The sequence below is a fragment of the Gavia stellata genome, chromosome 22 (genome assembly GCF_030936135.1).
Source record: "Gavia stellata isolate bGavSte3 chromosome 22, bGavSte3.hap2, whole genome shotgun sequence".
NCBI lineage: Eukaryota > Metazoa > Chordata > Aves > Gaviiformes > Gaviidae > Gavia > Gavia stellata.
In genome coordinates this window covers 9094748-9113809 of record NC_082615.1, presented here as the reverse complement: position 1 = coordinate 9113809, position 19062 = coordinate 9094748, and the positions used below count along the sequence as shown (strand labels likewise).

General features: G+C 42.1%; 1 protein-coding gene across 1 annotated transcript; it reads right to left on the bottom strand.

The window, feature by feature from the left end:
* Positions 1 to 528: 528 nt before the first annotated feature.
* Positions 529 to 11920, bottom strand: PCTP (phosphatidylcholine transfer protein). The gene is made up of 6 exons (XM_059828176.1): positions 11774 to 11920; positions 7481 to 7598; positions 3554 to 3633; positions 3053 to 3224; positions 2292 to 2359; positions 529 to 1775 (listed from the first exon to the last, which is right to left on the bottom strand). Exons 1-6 carry the CDS (start codon positions 11918 to 11920, stop codon positions 1710 to 1712), a joined length of 651 nt encoding a protein of 216 aa, XP_059684159.1. The 3' UTR covers positions 529 to 1709.
* Positions 11921 to 19062: the final 7142 nt, after the last annotated feature.

Genomic DNA, 19062 nt, shown 5'->3' with positions numbered 1-19062 from the left:
TAGCACACTGCTAAAATGCTTTCTGAATTCTCAAGGGAATTTTTTTAAACACTGCCAAAAAAAGAATTTTGAGAATTTATATACTCAGGTAAAACACCGTCATATTCTTGGTATGATGGAGATAATTCATTTTCAGTACATATAAACAAAAATGTGGCTCCAGTTCCAGTAAGCAGATGTGCACAAAACTTACGGAAAGTTGAAGAGAATTATGCTTCACAACTACTCTCTCTTGATGTCTGTTCTTTATCTGCTGGAAAAAGAATGTGACAGCTAAATTTAAAATGGATTGAAAATTGTCTAGCACTGTAATATTCAATCCAGTAATGGTCTTCAAGTCAAAAACACTTAGGAAATGCCTAAACTGCTGGCCGCAAGCTCTTCAGAAGACACAGAATCCTACTTAGTTCTCATGAATCCAAGTTATTATTTCAAAAGCCTTTAAAAATAAAACAGCCCATGATATCAGCCTGTCATGTGTGACCTGCCCAGCATGGCCACTCTTAAACGTGAGAGACGGAACAAGAGCACTGCATGGAGAGAATAATGATTTATTGGAAACAAATATTTACACAAAGTACAAAGGCAATCACTTCAACCATTTCTTTTTTAAGAAGATAAAGCTACCCCATTACAAGATTTGTTCAGTAACAGGATTAGATTTAGTAATGATGCAGAGTATTTTAAATCCTTGAGATTGAAGCCCTCTCACCTTTATGCACTCCATCCACCCCGCCCCCTGCAAAGGTGCTGGAAATTTAATTTCCTGCTCAGTTGTGCTTTTAGTGGATTACCACCCAAAATTACAATGCCATTCTTCACATCAGCATGAAATTTAAAAATGCAAGCAACCTCAAGTTTCACATCAAGCTCATTCACATTCAGTTGCAGGCATCCAGTTTAAAATCACTTCCAATTTAAAGTTGGTATCCAAGCTGCTTTATAGATAAGGATGCTGACTCTGAAGATACAACTTCTTCCCCTTAAAACAGACATGGAAGCCAACTCCTTTTTTTCTAGCTGGACACAGCTAATGGGTTTTACTTTTAATACAGGGGTATTGAGATGTGAATGCAAGGCTTTAGGCACAAGTCCTTTTATATCTGGACTTAAAGCCATCACAAGGAAGCTTAGTAACACAGAGTTCCAGTTCCTACTGCAGACTTCCAGTAATTTACCTATATGCCCTCAGCATTTTTTAGGTTTATAGCAGGCAGACAGTTTAAGAATGACAAACTTGGGTAGCAAAAGTGTTTCCTCCTAAGCAATGCAAGATCCATTATTCAATTTCAGTAGGAAGCCACCCTGCAAGGCCACAAAGGCAGATCCAGGCGTAACGCATGCAGAGAATTTTCAGTCCAAGTTCAGACATTTTTCCTAGCAAGATCATTATCTCTTGTCCAAGGATGTAATATTTCAATCAAAAGAACTCCCCTAGCTGACACATGACAATCAGCATAAGCAAAGCATGGGGCACAAGGCTAAACTGAAGTACTTTCAAAAGGATGCAGCTGATGTTGGTGTTACCTTGTCAGTGGCTAGCTCTTCAGCTGGAGATGGAAACAAAGATCTAATAAAATAGAAGGCATAAACCAACTAAAATAAAATTGTTTCCAGTATTAGAGGTAGGTTTTATCCAGTGTAATATATAATAGCCACTCTTGTAAGTGCAGAGCTCTAGGAATTAAACAATTCAGATCAACTTTGGCCTATGTGCTCTTAGAATAGTTACGGCAAGCTTTTTGCATATCCTTCAAGAAAGTAGGCACACCACTCTGTAAAGAGAAAAGTGGAAAAGTCATTCTTGCATAATGTAATCAAGAAAAACTATAAGCAAGATGAGAATTCCTACTATATAGATCAAAGCCTTTAAACAAATACAGGACAATTCTGACATCTGGTACAAAGCAGCAGACCATTCCTTTAACCCTTCACGAACAGACTGCATTACTGAAGTTTGTTTGTGTTAAGGCTATTCACGTATGCTCTGGAACATGGACATGTTGGTTTTGTTGCAGATTTACCTGCCTGGTTGACTACCCAAAGGAATTTGATAGGATAAAAAACAAACAAAAAAATCCACCATAAAAAAACCACCCTAAGACAACCACCATGAGATTAGACAATAGCAAGACTCTAAAAATAGGACTGCATAAGAGCTAGAAAGGTCAATACATACGTTTCGGAAAAAAATAATTCTACCCAACATGCAGAAGACAGGTATGGATGCAGCGAATACATTGTTTGAAACAGATTAGCCAAAGACAATTATGCTGTCAACCTTTACTTACCTTGGCAGCCCAATTGACCAGCCATGATGGAATCATGCCACCGGGATTATCAAAATAGTACATATAGACTAGAGATGAGAGAGAAGTTACGAGAAAGTTATCCAGCCACAGTCTGAGAATTAGCTCTAACACCATATGACAGAAGCTGTTGATGTGCATGATCAGCAAGCACAACAGTTCTGCTCTAAATTCTCCACAAAAAAGTAAATTTGTACTGAAGTGGAATATGAAGTAAGTACAGCCATTCCCAGTTAACCTCTGGGAAGCTGAGCGCGCCATAATATTAATTTAGACTATTGCAAACCATTTTAGGCAGCCTGTCTTATAAAATAAGGTTGTCTTCAAAGGATGAATCTCAGTCAGGAGTCACTCTCTAGGCAAACCCTTTAATCTATAAATCTGTCAAAATGACACTTATATCATTGCTGAGTTAAACAGATAGCAGCTAGCATCAGACTCTACCCCACTGAACTGGCTGGCAGGAAAAGAAGTGCAGGCTGGGATGGGGGGGCAGGATGAAGTGGCCAGCCCACTGTCAAACTACCCACCGCAACTGTTAAACAAAATATTCTGAACAGTAGCACACTGCACTGGATGTTTCCAAAAGTTTCATTCATTTTAAAGTATTACTAGTGCTCAGTACATCCACTGTATAGTAACTATTTTCAGCTTAAAATTTCCAGTCTACCTCTTTGTGCATTTTGCTAATATGTACATTCTTTGGCTACATGACCTATGATCACACTTTCTTGACCTCTTACCTTTAGATCCAGTCTTGCCATCACTTTCAATTGCCAGACTTTGTTTATAGCTTTTAACTCTGATAATACCCGGCTTTTCAGGGCACTGAGGAACAGACACACTTTGAGCTAACACAACCCAGATCTTCCGCCCATCAACATCCATCTCTTGACATTCACGAATATAGACATACTGTATTCCAAGTTGAGGAGGCATGTCAAAACAGTGTCAGTTTGACATATGATGAATTGACAAGTGAATTCCATTACAAATCCCTTCAAGTTATTTCTTATGCTTCTAAAGGATTCAATCCTGCAGAGTAATAATTCAGCTATGTGAGCTTTAGTTGTGTGTGGGAAGAGGCACCCGCACTTTTCTTCATGCTATACATATTCATGTAACATGAGGACTGCAAGGTCTTAGATCAAGTGCAGCACAGCAGTAGAATCAGTATATTGTTGGGATCCCTGGATGACCAGGTGACAAAAACTGCAAGAGGAACAAAAAGCTTGAAAGGATACATCTCTGTTTGAGAGAGGAAAAGGGTACTTCACTTCCCAGTAGATTACTTTTTCACCATCATATTTTTTCTCATACAGTTCTACAGTTGAAAAAGGAAGATTGTTAGATATTTTTAATTTCTACTGCAGCAGAACCATACATATCACCAAGAACTGCTCAGAGTTCTGACATGAACACATTTTACACGCAACCCTTCTGTCAAAATTTATATGTATGCAAAGCTGTAGCAGTAGAAAACATTAAAAAAGTCCTGTAGCAGGGTTGTTCAGGAACCAAACACACAAAAGTAGGTGGCCTGTTTTTCTGGCTGCTATTGAATTTGTTGATGAAAAAAAACACACCACCACAAAAAAAACAAACAAACCCCTGAACAATTTTGGGGGGAGGCAGAATCAAATTCCTTTTCAGACAGTTAGCTCATTCAGAGCCTTTCCATCTCAAAGCTATTTCCTCGCCTATGCATATTCTGCATAATTCTGAGCCACAAGTACAGTATGCTTTTTCCCAAGCATGTCATTATCCTTGTAAATGATTCTGAGTTAACATGGAACTAGGACGAGTACTGCTTTCTAATGCCTGAAGAGGTCTTATGTGAGAGATTAATAAAGTTTGGAAAAGCTATTAGGAATTTCACAGCAGTATATAAAGGCAACAGTGAACAAGAAGCTTGAGCAGTTTATAAGCCTTCATTACACCACCTTCAGTGCCTCCAGAAGGCAGCTGAATAGGAAAAAAAAGTCAAAGAATAGTCCCCAAAACATGGCAGTGACTCAGTCAGATAGTAGCGTGGCATAAAGGAGAAAAATTAGGTCAAACTACATAACTGAGTTTGAAAAACTGTCTACTGTACAGCTTCTTCCCTTGAGGCAGTAACTGCCATTATCAGGGTAATGGGCCTGACAAGCCATGGGGCTGAGCCAGGGTAAATTACTGTCTGCTCAGTGACTGGTCATTACATGGGTGCAGTTAAAAAGGGTGTGATCCAGGAAGGTGGTTCACATTAACAGTCAGAGCGGTCTTTTCCTCCTGTAGAGCAGACTTCTGCCTGAGGTGCTATATATCCTTCAGAGCTAATGCACACAGTCTGCCACATCACTCAGTGGTTTTGAAAATAAGGCTAGAACAGACTGATAATCTCATTGCTAAGGCAAGAAGAGTGCCACAGATGGGAGAGTCGTTCCCTATATAACATGTTCCAACCTAGGCTTCTGTTAGTATGCCCTGCAAGTCAGCTGTCGCCCACGAAAGCAGCTTCTCCTCTTTTCCACGTTGGAGCAGTATCCGATGCACAATACTCCCAGTGATATAGTAAGATACAGCATTATGCTATCCACCAGAGGTCACTGGAGCATTGGTTTATTAGCTTTACTTTCACTTCCAACTGTAGAGCCTTCCTTTTTCAAAGGGATTAAGACACTATTTTAAAGACCTTGATGCAATAGTTAGCTACTAACTCATCTACCTTTGTATCTTTGCAAACACAGAAAAAACACACAACAGGTAAGTGATGTCTTACCTGTATTCACTTTAGTCTGTCAATACTAGTGGACAGCTTCTGACTACAGTAGAATACAGTGCATTTTAATCAATAACCAGATTTCACTTAGCATTACTACAATAGATCACAAGTCTGTTTTATTCATAATAGGCACAGCTGCATTTGCTGCTTTAGCAGTCAATTATTACCGTTAAATAGTTGGGAAGTATGATCTCAATCAGGACGATGTTGCAATCAGGAGTAGCAAGTTTCAATATTGCTCAGGCCCAACCATTTTGTATCATGCCACAGAAGCATATGGTGCTTCAGTCACTGCAGTTTAGTCACAGCTTCCCTGCTGAACTGGCAGCTGCAGCACAGACCAGGCCTCAGGATGTCCACATCTTGTGGATATCCAGGAGCCTGCTTTGGAAATAGCCAGGGTACTAACAGCAATGCAACAACAGTAGCAGACCGATACCAAAATTTCTGAGGCCTCAGGCAAACCCTTGGCAAGAACAGATCAAAACATGACCCTCTGAAGTACTCACAGGAATCCTGCCCAGTCAGGCCTTCAAAAAGAGTTTTGCTGAACAGAACTAGAGAATCGAGATTAGCTCCTCCTATACTTAGTGCAGGAGCAGTTACCTTTTCAACTAAAACGGCAGCTACTTCTACTCTGGTCATGTTTTTATTTCAATGCCAGCCAGCAGTTCAGCAGAGAACGCTTCTTTGGACTGCCATTATTGCATAGCTGTAAGAGCAACCAGGAATACAAACAGTGAAACAAAGAGTAAGAAGGCTCTGAATGGAAGTTTTCTGTTTTTTCTCCCTAAATGTGAAAGGAGAAAAACCAAGCTTATATTGTTTACATTGAAAATGTTGGCTAGCCCTTTTTCATCATATGTACAGTTCTAAAGAATGGGTGGGCTTGTGTCAATTTTTAAGCTAAAAGGAAAGTGTTAACATTATGTTTATGCCTTTCAAGAGTTAACTTCTGTGAAATGCTGGACTTGAAGGACCAACACAAGTATAAATTCACAGATGAACATATCACAGTCAGCAAGGATATAAACGCCAGCTCTGCAACATTATCTAGTTTTTAGTTTAAGGGTGTAGCTTCCCCCAACTGCTTCCTTTCTTTTCTCTAAGAAGGCATTACAAAAAAAAGTGTTTATTTAAGAAGGATTCAGTTCTCCTAAATGCACTTAAATCAAAGATTACTGAGAACTCAAGATAACATAGTATTTTTACATCCAATATGGTAACGTTGAGTCCCACTCCTCTTTTTGTTTCATTAATGGCAAAGTGGCCTTTGCTACAAAAAAGCTATTGCCCATTTTGACAAATAACACTTACTAATGAAGACACAGCTTCTTAAGCTTGACCAAGTACTGACAGGAGTCAAATATGTGGTTCTCTGTATCAATACAGCCAAAGGCATTACCAGTAATGGTTTACCATAGAGCTGTCCTAGACTTAACAAGCACAACATTTAACAATTCTTTGGTTCCACAAAACACTTGACATGTTTCAGTTTTATTGGCCTGAACTGATTTTAAGCACAGGCTTAAAAGGGAAAGGCTCCCCATTTTTAAAATAAATGGATTACTGGATGCCTACATCAGCTGAATCCTTGCCTTGTCACTGCTGACTTAAGATGGTTTAACATCATACAGATATCCAGGTTCAAATCCCTTTTTCAAAGACAACATTAAATAAACACAACTAAATTAGTTATTCCTTTCTCTGTAAAAGCCCAACTATTCTCTCAATAACACCCATTTCTGATTGTAAAAGGTGCCAAGAACAACCAGTGCTTTCAGGAAAAGACATTCCATCATGCATCAAACTGGTGCAAGCCAGAGGAAAATTTTTCAAATGAGAACAATCAGCAATTGGAATAATCTCCCCAGGGAAGTGCTGGATTCCCCAACATTGGACACTTTTAAGATTCGTCTGGACAGGGTGCTGGGCCATCTTGTCTAGACTGTACTTTTGCCAAGAAAGGTTGGACCAGGTGATCCTTGAGGTCCCTTCCAAGCTGGTATTCTATGATTCTATGATTGCACTGCTCCGCTGCAATATGCAAAGATGCACAAAAGGTACCATCTCCATTTCTCCCCAGAACATCTACTAAAAGTTAACCTAGGAATTACAACAACTAGAAGCTGCAAGGTGTTCCAGCATAACAATTGATTCCAATTATATGCTTTAACCAACATGGAAAGAATTCACTCCAGAAGAAAACTATATGGTGATGAGATACTAGCTGTTCCATGTCAGTGTTTACTTGTGTATTTGTAGACTGCAACCTTATCCCAAAAGATGCTTAAGTCTGGCCCAAAGTCTTTGGATGCAGCAACTTTAAAATACCTTTGAAGAATGTTTTAGTGGGAAGTGTCAATACGACATAAAACTTGTTTTTAAACTGCCTAGATGAGCTTACCTTTAACGTACTGATCCCATTGTTTTCTGAAATCTAAGTCCATATAGACATCCACACACAGCTTTGGGGGACAGTCAGCAAGACCACCGAAGATTTTATACTCATAAAGTCCCGATTGCTGTGGAACAGAATGGGGAGAGGAAAAGTCACACAGGAAAGGGAAGTACTCTGCAGCAGGGAGAACAGCTGAAGGAAGTTAGGTGGGGCACATACTACAAATATGCTCAAGAGCTGTGAAAGCAAGTGTTCAAAAAACAATGCAAGATTCAGTCTTTAACCTCTCGACTTTTTGATCTATACATGAAAGTTTAAATTCAGACAGGCTGACCTGCCCTGCACAATGGTTGTTCCTTCCCTTACACCAGTACCCTTTTACTTCATAAGCAGTTCCAAAGGGAGCATGTTTCTTCACACACACACGCCCCTTTTCATTCTCCAGTGGTCAGTGTGGACACAATCCTGCCCACACTGAAGCTTACCAGAAACATTACATTCTTGTGGCAAGGTCTCCAGACCCTGTATAATGTGCTTAAGAATCTTGGCCATTTCCAGGAGGTTACCAAGTACTGCCCAATCTGGAATAAGCTTTCCAGCAAGTTAGGTATGCTTATACTTCAGGCTGTGATACAAGAATGCTTTACAATGTTCATGCTTATATACAATGCACCATTATATCTGCCTTGAATATTTATCAGCTATTTTCTTTCTGAAAGCTGTCTGCACTGAAGGGGTGGGGTGCAGGATGTCTCCCATGTTAATGCTTTTAATGTTATTCTCAACATATGGAAACTCCATCTGTGCCTATAGAGCAATGTTTGTACTATTGTTAGTACCGGTTCAGGACTAAATTAAAACAATAAGAGTATTTTGAATATACAGTGTAGTAGTCAAATTCAAGCATTCCCAAGGAAAGGGAGGGAAGGATTATACAACGAATGGTCGATTTTTCTTCTTCTCCTGCCCTTCACAAATCAACCCTAGAAGATGAAGATTTGATGTACCAGAAGATAATAATGGGACCAAGAAGCTTAAGCTACTCATCTTCACTGTGGCTTCACTGAAGCATCAATCGCTAGCTTCAAATCTGACTGTTCAGCACCTGCACAGCCCCATGCACTCACATCATTTTTGTAAAAGGCATGAATATTTTTATTTTCACAAGAAAAACTAATTTTCAAAATATCACACCTGAAATTGAGCTGAGACCCAACAGCATATGCCAAAGCACTACACTGCTACTTCAAAAATAGTTGTTTTAGCTTAAACACTATTTCATTCCAGGTCACTAGTCAGAAACACCATGTGGATTATCTTGAATGTATATATATTTACATTGAATGTCACATAAGGCAGGAGAACAGCAAACCATAATTCTCCTCGCTTTTCTAGTAATTCAGAAAAAAAGTCTTACTTCCCCATGTCATGGGGCTGCTCCTCCACTGAAGAATAGAAGTCTTTGTATTCTTTTCCTGGACTTTGATTTCGACTGCATCTTGACAGGTAACAAACCAAGCTCACCTGAAACTTTAATTCTGCAGTCAACATGCAAAGCTAGCTGTTCATCAGCACACTCACTGCTTCTTTGCATCCTTTAGCTCCTCTTAATCCATTTGATAGAAGAAAGCCATGCAGTAATTTTCTCATTTAGGCTATCAGAGCTTGCCTCAAAGACTTTTCAGAGAATTGTGTGCTTTGTACCTTAGTGAGGACAAACTACAGTTTCACACTTCCAGAGTAAAAGCTGTAGGACCACTAACTATTACATTGTATTGCTTGTTTCTAAAGCTTTTATGTTCTACCCAATAGGCAGCTGGAAGTGCCTGTAATACTTTTTAATTGAGGATTATCAAAAGATATGCATACAATATAGGCATTTAAAGCATTTTTTGCTATAGATAGAACCTCCATCAGAGGTTAAAACAGAGCTGTAGTGATGTCATTTACTGTCAAAAATTCAGAAGCCACTAAACAGAATGTAAGTGCTGCACTGCCTAATCTCCTGATTTAACAGATGGGATTCTACCTTACATTCAATGGTAAGCTCCCAACTGGTTCACAGTATCAGTTCAGTCATTCTTATGTCTGTAGCCTTCAAGTTCTCATACTGTAGCTCAAGACAGATCAAGGAATTATGCTGTTCTTCTCTACCAATCTATTCGTTCCACTGCTAGACAAATTGTAGCATACATCATTAAATATCTTCTACCAAAAAAGGTAGTATTTTGATAACAGTATGAAATAGCAAACGATGATCTGAAAAGTGAACAGTACATCTTGCAGGAGGTAAGATAGATAAAGACATTCAATAAAAACAGTGATTTACAATAAGAAAGTTAAAACAAGAGTGAAATGTTTCAGGTTTTCAGAGGCCTAACAGCAGGAGAGTCAATCAGTGGGCTGGAATACAGCACAGAGCAGGAAAGCCCGGGAGATCTATTTGCGTAGCCTGCAGAGAAGGTGGAAAGAGAAGGCAACAGGAAATATAATTGCTGCCTTCAGCTTCCTGGACTACCACTGCTATTGAACTGCAAATCCACTATAAGTGTTAAAAGCCAATTTTTCCAGTAACAACTTCAAGCAAAGACTCTTCTCCTAGACTTGGTTCTTCTTTTCATGTGGCAATCTGAAGCAACTGAAAGACAAAACAAACGAGACTTATTTCCCAGCAGAATCAGAAGACTGGACTTGAAAAGGTCCCTTGCATCCTGCCTGGTCTGTCCATCTACCCTAAATTAGGGTCATTGGACAAGATGCAAAAAAACAACAAAAAACCCCCACCTCAATAGTCCTTCTATATCAAAGCATGAGAAGGAGAAGGCTGTGCTACTTTCCATCTAGCCAGCTTCAATTTCTACAATAGCAGCAAAGCCACACCAACGCAGGCTGCCCCAACACAAGTCTTGCAGACACCTGGACCCATTTGTTTGGCTAAATCCTGCCTCCAACTTCCCAAAGTTACTTTGCCTTCGTTCACTCTCTGATGCCTTTACAGGTCTGTGATGTAAAGTTTCTATTTCATCCACTCCAGAAGCAACACTCCCAGTATCCTCCATGTCATCAGCATACCTAATTCCTGCGTAGATACTTGGCAGGCACTGCAGGCTCGCCTTTGCTCTGAGCTCCCTTGATAAGCTTGTCTCGCCATTGCCAGCTACTGTGTTCATGCTGTAAATAGGGACTATTTATCACCAAATAATTCCGAGGTGTATGAAGTGTTTTTTTTTTTTCTTTAAAACGACTTTCCCTACCCTGTCCTGCCTTTCACACAGACCTACGCGTTTGCTTTATTTGCTATTTTTTCTAACATGACCATGCCTGAAATGATTTTTCAGAATACAAATACAAAATTTTCATGCAAAACACAGCATGAAGTCCAGCTTTATCAGGAGTTCAGAGGTAACTATGATCACAGAGCTAAAGAAATAGGCTATTTATATGGATTCAAAAGTCATTATTAAATCATAAATCTGCATGAGAATGGAAACCCTCACTTACATCAATCACAAGTCAGTTCTGGAAGCCTAAACTTTTGAAATTCTTAAAAACACCCCAAAATTAAATTCCCCCAAAAAGGGGGGAATTTCATTCCAACCCTTTCTGAACTACCTCCTGATTTTAGAGGGAGAAAGGTGGAAAATCAGTTTTAAGGGAGTTTTGGAGAGAGGGAGAAGGAAGGGAAGCAGGAGTCTGCAGATGGGAGGATGCTCTAATACAGGAAGTGCTCAGGACAGGTCTCTCCTTTGCCACACACATCCCTCAGAGAGGGCTCGACAGGGAAACGGGACACGCACGGCAAACACCCCATTAGACCCACGATTGCTCCTGTCACCGAGAGCACCTTCCACCAGGAATTTCTCCATCCACCAGCTGTGAACAAGCTTCAAGAGCCTCACAGTTTGCAGGTTCCCCCAGCAGTTCCTAAGAGCGGTGTTTACTGCAGCAGGGCAGCTTTCTCCATCAGCAGTTAATAGCATTACCCTGAAAGCTGCTTTCTGGGAGCCTGGAGAAACTGAGCCGAGGCCGGTAGCGCCTGGGCAGGCAACGGACCGCAGCCTGACCTGTGCGCGGAACCGGCGGCTCTGGACACGGACGTGCCGGCGCTCCCCTGCCCCCGGCTGCCAGGGGCCCCCGCCGGCCCCGGGGCGCGACGGCCGCGGCCCGCCCCGCTCCTCAGCCGCGCTCCCCCGGCTCCCCGCGCCGGGGGCGCTCCCCCCGGCAGGGCTCAGCCCCGGGCGGGGAGGGCCCGAGGCACGGCCGCCCCCCGGCGCGGGGGAGCTCCCCCCGCCCGCCCACCTCGTCGTACAGCCGGTAGATCCTCACGCCCATGCTCTCCACCAGGAGCTGCCAGGGCCCCCCCGCAGCCGGCGCCGGCTGGTCCAGCTCCCGGCAGGCGGCCCGAAACTGCTCCTCGGAGAAGCCCCGCGGCGGCGGCGCCTCCATTCTCCGCGCCGGCAGGAGGCGGCGGCCGGGCGCGCGGCGCTGGCGGCCGCGCCGGGCCCAGCCAATGGCCGCCGCCCCTCCCCGCCGGCCGCCCGGCCCCCGCCGCGTCCCGGGGTCGCCGCGCCGCCATGACAGGGCCGCGGGGCAGGGGCGAGCCGGGCGGCCGCGTTTGTGCGCCTCTCTTTGCCCAGCACGTTCTCTCGCCGTGCTTTCCCCAGTGTCGTGACAGGGGTCTCAGTGGTACGTGGGGGAGGCGGCCTTTAAACGTACGTGTCCTCTGCCTAGTGCCAGAGCGGGGCCGGGTTCCCCGGGTGCGTTGGTCAGGGACTTGCCTTTTGGGTCTTCCCCAAGGACAGAGATTCGATAGTCTCAATGGGCCACGTGTGTTTTTATAGATCTATTTTCACATTTTAAAACGCAGTTTCACTTATGGGCTGTTCGTACGAGACCACGTAACCCACGAACGCCGTACAGCCGGTTGGCGGGTGCGTTTGGCACATGCACTCACCCACCGAGGCCCGGCCGGCCTGGCGGAGGGGGCAGCGAAGAGGAGCGGGCAGTGGGCTCTGGCCCGTGTGGCCTGGGCTGGACAGGGTGGAAGGGGACAGAAAACTTCGTCACGGGGCTGAGCTCCTGGGCAGGAGGAATCCACTGAGGGGGACACACCTCACTTAGGCTCCTGCTGAATGACACCACCTATAACAATACGCTGATGTGTGAGGCTGGCACAGACAGCCAAAGCATTCAGGTCATCAAAATATAAGTGGCTAGGGCAGGCTTTCTCCCTGGAGTTGTAAATCTGTTTTCATTACAGCTTTATTCTTCTAATTCCTGCTGTGTCTTCAGCATAAAATGCAAGCAGCTCTGAGCTATGGGACATCATCAAACCTACTGACTGACAAAGAGCCTGCCTGACAACACTAGCCCAATGTACTTGGTGGTAATCTCTGTGCAAGGCTGGCAAAATTTAGCTTTTTCTGGCTTCCCTGCCAAATGGCTGACTTCTTTGACAAAGAGTTCACTTATGTCAGCTGTCCCTTCCAGTTCCAGTCAATTAGTTTGCAAGCAGAGCATGAGGATTTCTGGCTGACTCGTTTGGACATATAGGCTGAGTGTCATGCTTGCACAGCCCATAAAACTTCTGGAGAGAGAGTTGTGGCAGAAGGCGAGATGTTATATCACGATCCTCCCCCCAGCATATAAATTTGATGCCAGAATTTGACCTGTAGCATCTTTATAAAATAATGTCAGTAATGGTGGAAAGTCTTTGCTCATACATTACCTGCTCTCACCTCCCCAGTGAAACTGCTGAGCAAATATTCCAGTTCTTTCGTTTTATTTTTGTAGTATGTTTACACGTATTATGACCTTCTATTACTAATATTTATACAATAGGTATAAAATATTTTGGCTTATTTGTGTTCCTTGTGAATTACAATGGCGTGCTTTCAGTCAGCCTGGCTGGCTCTTCAAAACATGATGACAATACATTTCTTACGGCTGAACCCCTATGAGTAGATTCTTGGCTGAGCTAAGTTGATTTCAGTGGAGCTATGCTGCTCACCCAGCTGAGGATCTGGTCTTTAAAATGGAATATGAGAAAATGGTCTGTAGGTGAGACTGATTTAGTTTATCTTGCAGAAATATTTCTTTAAATGGTAGTTTTGCAGCAATTTTATCAGATTTCTATCTGACTTTTAAATCCCATTCATGCTCTGAAATAGGACTCACGTGGACTGAAAGAGCTTGTGGCTCTTGTTTGTACAGAGATGACTTTGACCCAGTATGAAAAAGGAGGAGTTGTGAGTCAAAGGTTGATGTTTAACATCCAGCAGGGACCCATGCCTGTAAGTGAGCCTGTGAGATTACATGATTTCTTAAGGAGCCTTGTTTGTGCAAAAGAACTGAAGTGATCACAGCTCAGCATCGCCTATTGTTTTATGGTAAATGTTTCGCATTACATGGTTGTCTGCATGGCATCAGAGTTGTAAGTTGGCTACAGCTGGCTGGCCACTCCCTCCTCCCCTCAGCCCTCTCATGGAAAAAGAGATTTATCTCACAAGGCTACTCTAGGGACCAAAACTTTCAAAAAAGGCATTACTATGTGACCTTTTTTCTTGGTAAATAAGGAGTGGTGATTACTAGGAAAGCACAAACAGTTCTGAAAGGAGACTTTATTTTCCATTTTCATGTATGTTTATGTAACTTACTATTTATCACTTGTATGTCCATGTATTTCCCTTAGCTTACGGATAGAAGCTAAACTTTGAACCCAAACCCTTTGATATCTGCACTACTAGATAGTGTGGCTGCAGCCTAGGGTGAGTTCAGACACAGCGGGGACTAACTTCCTAGAGCTCTGCCCCAACAGACAGTGGGATAGCAACTGCTTCAGGGCAGCTGGTTTTGGGAATATGAACCCAAGCTTGAGCACAGCTACCAAAGGCAGCCTAGATACAGCACGATCCAGTCCCACACATGGATCAGGGACCTAAATACTAACTGAATGAAAATAGAGGGTTACTATTCTAGGGCAATGAGGGGGAGTTTCAAAAGAGCCCACAACTTGACCCACATACTTAGTATTTCTTAGGTATTTAGCTGCTGCTGCTTTCAGTGGGAAATGATACCTCAGGGAAACTTGCTGATCTGGGCTATCAATGGGATTAAGGCACCTAAATTGGCCACCTGTTTTTTAGAATGGAAATAATCTGTATTAATTCCACCCTAGCACCTAACCTTTCCACTACTGAAATCAACGCTGAGTAATCCACTGAATTCTATGGTGTGGAATCAAACCAGTAAATTGGACAACTCCTCCATCAGGAAATCATATGTGGCCAGCAATGAAAACAGCAGTGAATACTATGTCGATGTTTTCAGACCCCAGATGATTTTCAGTGTTTGTTTTGGATATGGGTATCCATATGTGAGAGAGTGCTACCAGCTATATTGTGTTTTCCTGCATCTGTCTCTGTGTGGCACTGGTGCACTTTGAGAAATTCTTGAAGATGAACTAAAGATGTGGGATTTTGATGGATTCAACTGCTGTGCAGACATTTATATACTATTGTCATTCCGTTTTATTCAGTGCATTCCAAAAACTTTGCAAAAGTGCTGAATAGTCCTGGCATACCATTTATACAGTATGCACATTCATATTTCTATTATACACAGCCAAACCAATTATAATCTTCTGCTACTGTTGTTTTATTGACTGCATTATGTAAAAGCCTTTCTTACAAATTGTTTCATGACTTTTGCAGCTTGCAAGAAGCAAACTGTTCATCCAGAAAGCTGAAAAGTAACAATAGCATCTCCCACCACAGACACGCATGTGTAAGGCAGTCTATATTCTCCTCTTCTGTGTAAGTCAAAAAGGGAAATCTGTTTTTTCAACACTTCCAGGATATGCAGAACATCTAGCCTGTCTGCCACACTGAGATCTTTATATATTTTATATATGTTTTACATATTGTATATATTTTATGGATTTTATATATTTTATAATCCTGTCTAAGTATATAGGGAGGAGTGACAGTCATCTCTTCTGCAAAGAACTAGCACAAGACATGCACTGTTCGAGCTGTCAGAAGAGGTCTTAAGTGGCCTTTAAACACTGGCTTGTAACAGCCTCCTTCACAGGGTCGAGTTTAACCCCAAACTATGACTATATCTGCATTGAGTATCTAGTTTCAACAGAGCTCCACCCAAATAGAAGAGGAGTCAGAGAATAACTGGAGTTCTGCTGACTTCCTGCTTTCTAATATTAAATATTTTTTAACTTTGGTAAAGAGTTTTAATATGCTGGACTCCTGGTGTCAGGACCCATCTCTTTCACTTGGCCGTGTTTACTTTTGATTTACACCTTTTAGCCATGGCTTTTCTGAAAAGTAATGCACTCCCAGTGCAAATAAACTGAAGATTTTGTGGTGTGACCTATTTAACCTGGCCTTGAGGAAAGAGGGGTAATTTTAAAACTGTAGGAAAGAAGGGATTGCACTATTATCTGCATGACCTAAAATGACTCAGAAGATAAGCAAGGCTATTTAGATCTTGACTTGATTTGGCAAATGGTTGTCACTACCACACCCTCTACTTTCCTAACCTGTTTACATGGATGTAGAAATATTTCTAAACATTTCCTTCAGCATGTGATGCTAAAGCAGATGATATATACGAAAAGCTCATTTTTGTGGAAATAGTGAGAACTGGTCTTACTGCAATAATTCTTTCTTTTGTTTCTTAACTACCCTTTAAGTCAGACACTTTCCACTGTTAATTTCACAGAAGTCATCTATTATGTAGGAGAAAATCTGGGTATTTTAGCTATATGCAGTATTTTAGATAGATCTTGTGTATAAATTTAGTCCCCAGGATTGTAGTGGAATAGGACAAAGACCCGTCAGATGGTGTAAAAGCAAAAGATTTAAACTTATCATAAAGAAATTAGTAAAATTAGAAATGAACCATCGTTTTTTAACAGTGAAGATGGCAACATTTGGATGAATTGGCAAGACAAATTCTCCATCTCTTGATTGGATGGTGTTTTGAAAATATACTTCAGATGAGCAGAGAATTCTGGTTACATAGGACAGATCTTAGACTGAATGTAAAATTGAATGCTTTGTATTATGCAGGATGTCAACTAAAATAATCTGAAGGCTTCTTCTGACCATAAACCTGTATATCTGTGCATCAACAGCCATTGAACACCATTGGCAAGTGATGATTTCCCCATAACACTTTCTTTCCCGTCTCACCAATTTTCCCAAGCTGTCTAGAGCCTACAGAGAAGCTTGTTGTAAAGGAAGTAATTCAACCGATGGCCTGTGTAGGTTAGCTGAAAGCTCATAATTTTCTTTCTACTGCTGGAGAGTCGATTACAACTGGCTGAAATGCTCCATATTCAGTAGACTGACCATTTGAAGATGGAACAGTGTGTGCTCTTTATGCCATATATACTGGCAGAGCAGGGAAGCAAGATACAAAACATCTCTTGACATCATCCGCTAGGTGAGCTTGGACAAGTCACTTTTTCAGCTTTTTGTCTGCATTTCTCTTCATGTCTTTGTGCCCTGGAAATTCTTTGGGGTACTCAGTGCAGGTGAAAAACAAGAAAAGCCCTCTGCAGAACCATGGGAAGAGATCATTCCTACCCTGACTTAAATCTCAGCTGAATCTGCTGGATCCTACTGCAGTAGTCTTTAACAAAAAGCACTGTTATGGTGAAATTACATTGTCTTGTGTTTGTTACCAGGCTTCCTCCTAGCTCAGCCAGAAACCCTCCAAGTTGGCTAAGGATTCAGAGGTTCTGTAACTGACTTGTACATTTGGCTTCTAGTGGTGTGGCACATCCCTCTGTTAATTAAAAGTGCATGTCCACATAAGGAATGCAGCTCTTCAGATGTGAACTTCATGTAATTATGAAAGCAGTAGGAGATAAGAATAATTGTTTTCAGTTCCAGATGTCCTGCCTTCTTCAGCACTGCAGGAAGATTAAGTGAAAGTTGAGTAGGGCAGTAACAAAGTTCAAATGCACAGCAGGGTAACTGGTGTTGACCAAAGTACTGGTAGGATCTAATGGAGTTCAAAGAAAATTCCTTTCCATATTCCTAGTCATCAAAGAGGTTTCTCACTATCGTTTATAAGCACATCCATTTCATGAGCCTGATTACACACAGAGTGGGTGGTTTGCATAGCTATCAACCAACAGGGCTGAACTCCCTTGTGCTGTAAACTGTTTTAAATGAGGGGGGAGCTACAGCATTTTATGTGAAATGATTTGGCTCTCTGGGTTAACTGGCTTTGCTAAGGACTCCATTCCCCATCACAAAACACATACACTGCATGACATGATAAGGACAATTTACAACATACTAAACCTGTTGAAAGAGTGCTTTCTAAAAGTTTCAGTAAATGCAATCAACTGGCGTGCTGTGTCCGTGTGTGGGCTTTGGGATGAAATAAGGGAAAATTCAGTGGAGTGTTAGGGAAAAGGCAAGAAAAACTAATTGAATAGGGAGTCCACAATGGTTGTACTTTGCCAGATTAATGAGTCACTGTTTGCTGTGCTGTTAAGGCCCAGGAGACAGTTAGAAACTCAAAGGAAGCCATGAAGTATTGCAAGTGTGTCTTAGTAGGCTGAGCAACAGCATTGCTCAATTTAGGAGTAAAACTCTGCTCTCTCAATAGGCTGCATGAGTTCCAGAATCACAGAGGCTTATTGTCCCAGCCGCTGGGGCTGCACCTCCTCTGAAGCAGCTGTGTTAAGGCCAGAGGGAGGAGGTTTTGTCATTTGGGGCAGGTCCTAAGGGGAGCTATGTAGCCTTTGAGCATGGCAGTCCAACACTGTGAACCTGTAACCCCTCACTGCAGCTGTTGCTCAGTCCTGAAGTTTCCTCAGCTGTTTGCACTGAATTTCTACAGGTGCCAAACATGCTGCTTCGTGTGTGTTTGATACTTCTTTCCCTATATCCTTGGAGAGTCATGCTCAAAACACAGCAGGACCTTAAAAGGCAGAGGTAGTCAGTCATCCCCTTTTTACAAGGCCAGAGGGGTGGTGCCCAAGTTATATTCGAGCCTTACTGCCCGAGAGCTACAAACCCACCCTTCTAGGGGAGATCCCACTGATCTCTCAGCCCTAGAGGGAGATGTCATTCCCATCACTTCCCATCGCAGCTTTTCTGCTTTACAAAAAGGAGTTACAATTGCACTGGATCTAGAAGAGAGTGTGACTTTCTAGCCTATTGTTAGGGCATTTATTTGTACAGAAACACAGGAATTCTAAGCCCAGCTTCAATGCTTGTTTATGTGTGCCTCAGATTAGTTCCTTAAAAATCAGTATTGGGAGTTATTTTATGTAATACTTTCAGTAATAAACTTGGCATGGAAAAGTAAGAATGTACTAGTGAAACCGTTGATGGTGTAAGCATGGGAGGGAGGTCCTCTGTCAACATAGGAGGACCAAATACTACACTGGAAGGACTAGAGAGGAATTGATGTAATAGGAATGGGGTGAAATTTAGGTCATGCACATATGTGCTAAGAGCAAGAATTTCCGATATAAGGTGATGAATGGAACTGATACTGGAGAAAAATCCAGATACACTGAACAATTGGAGGATAATTATGAAATGTTA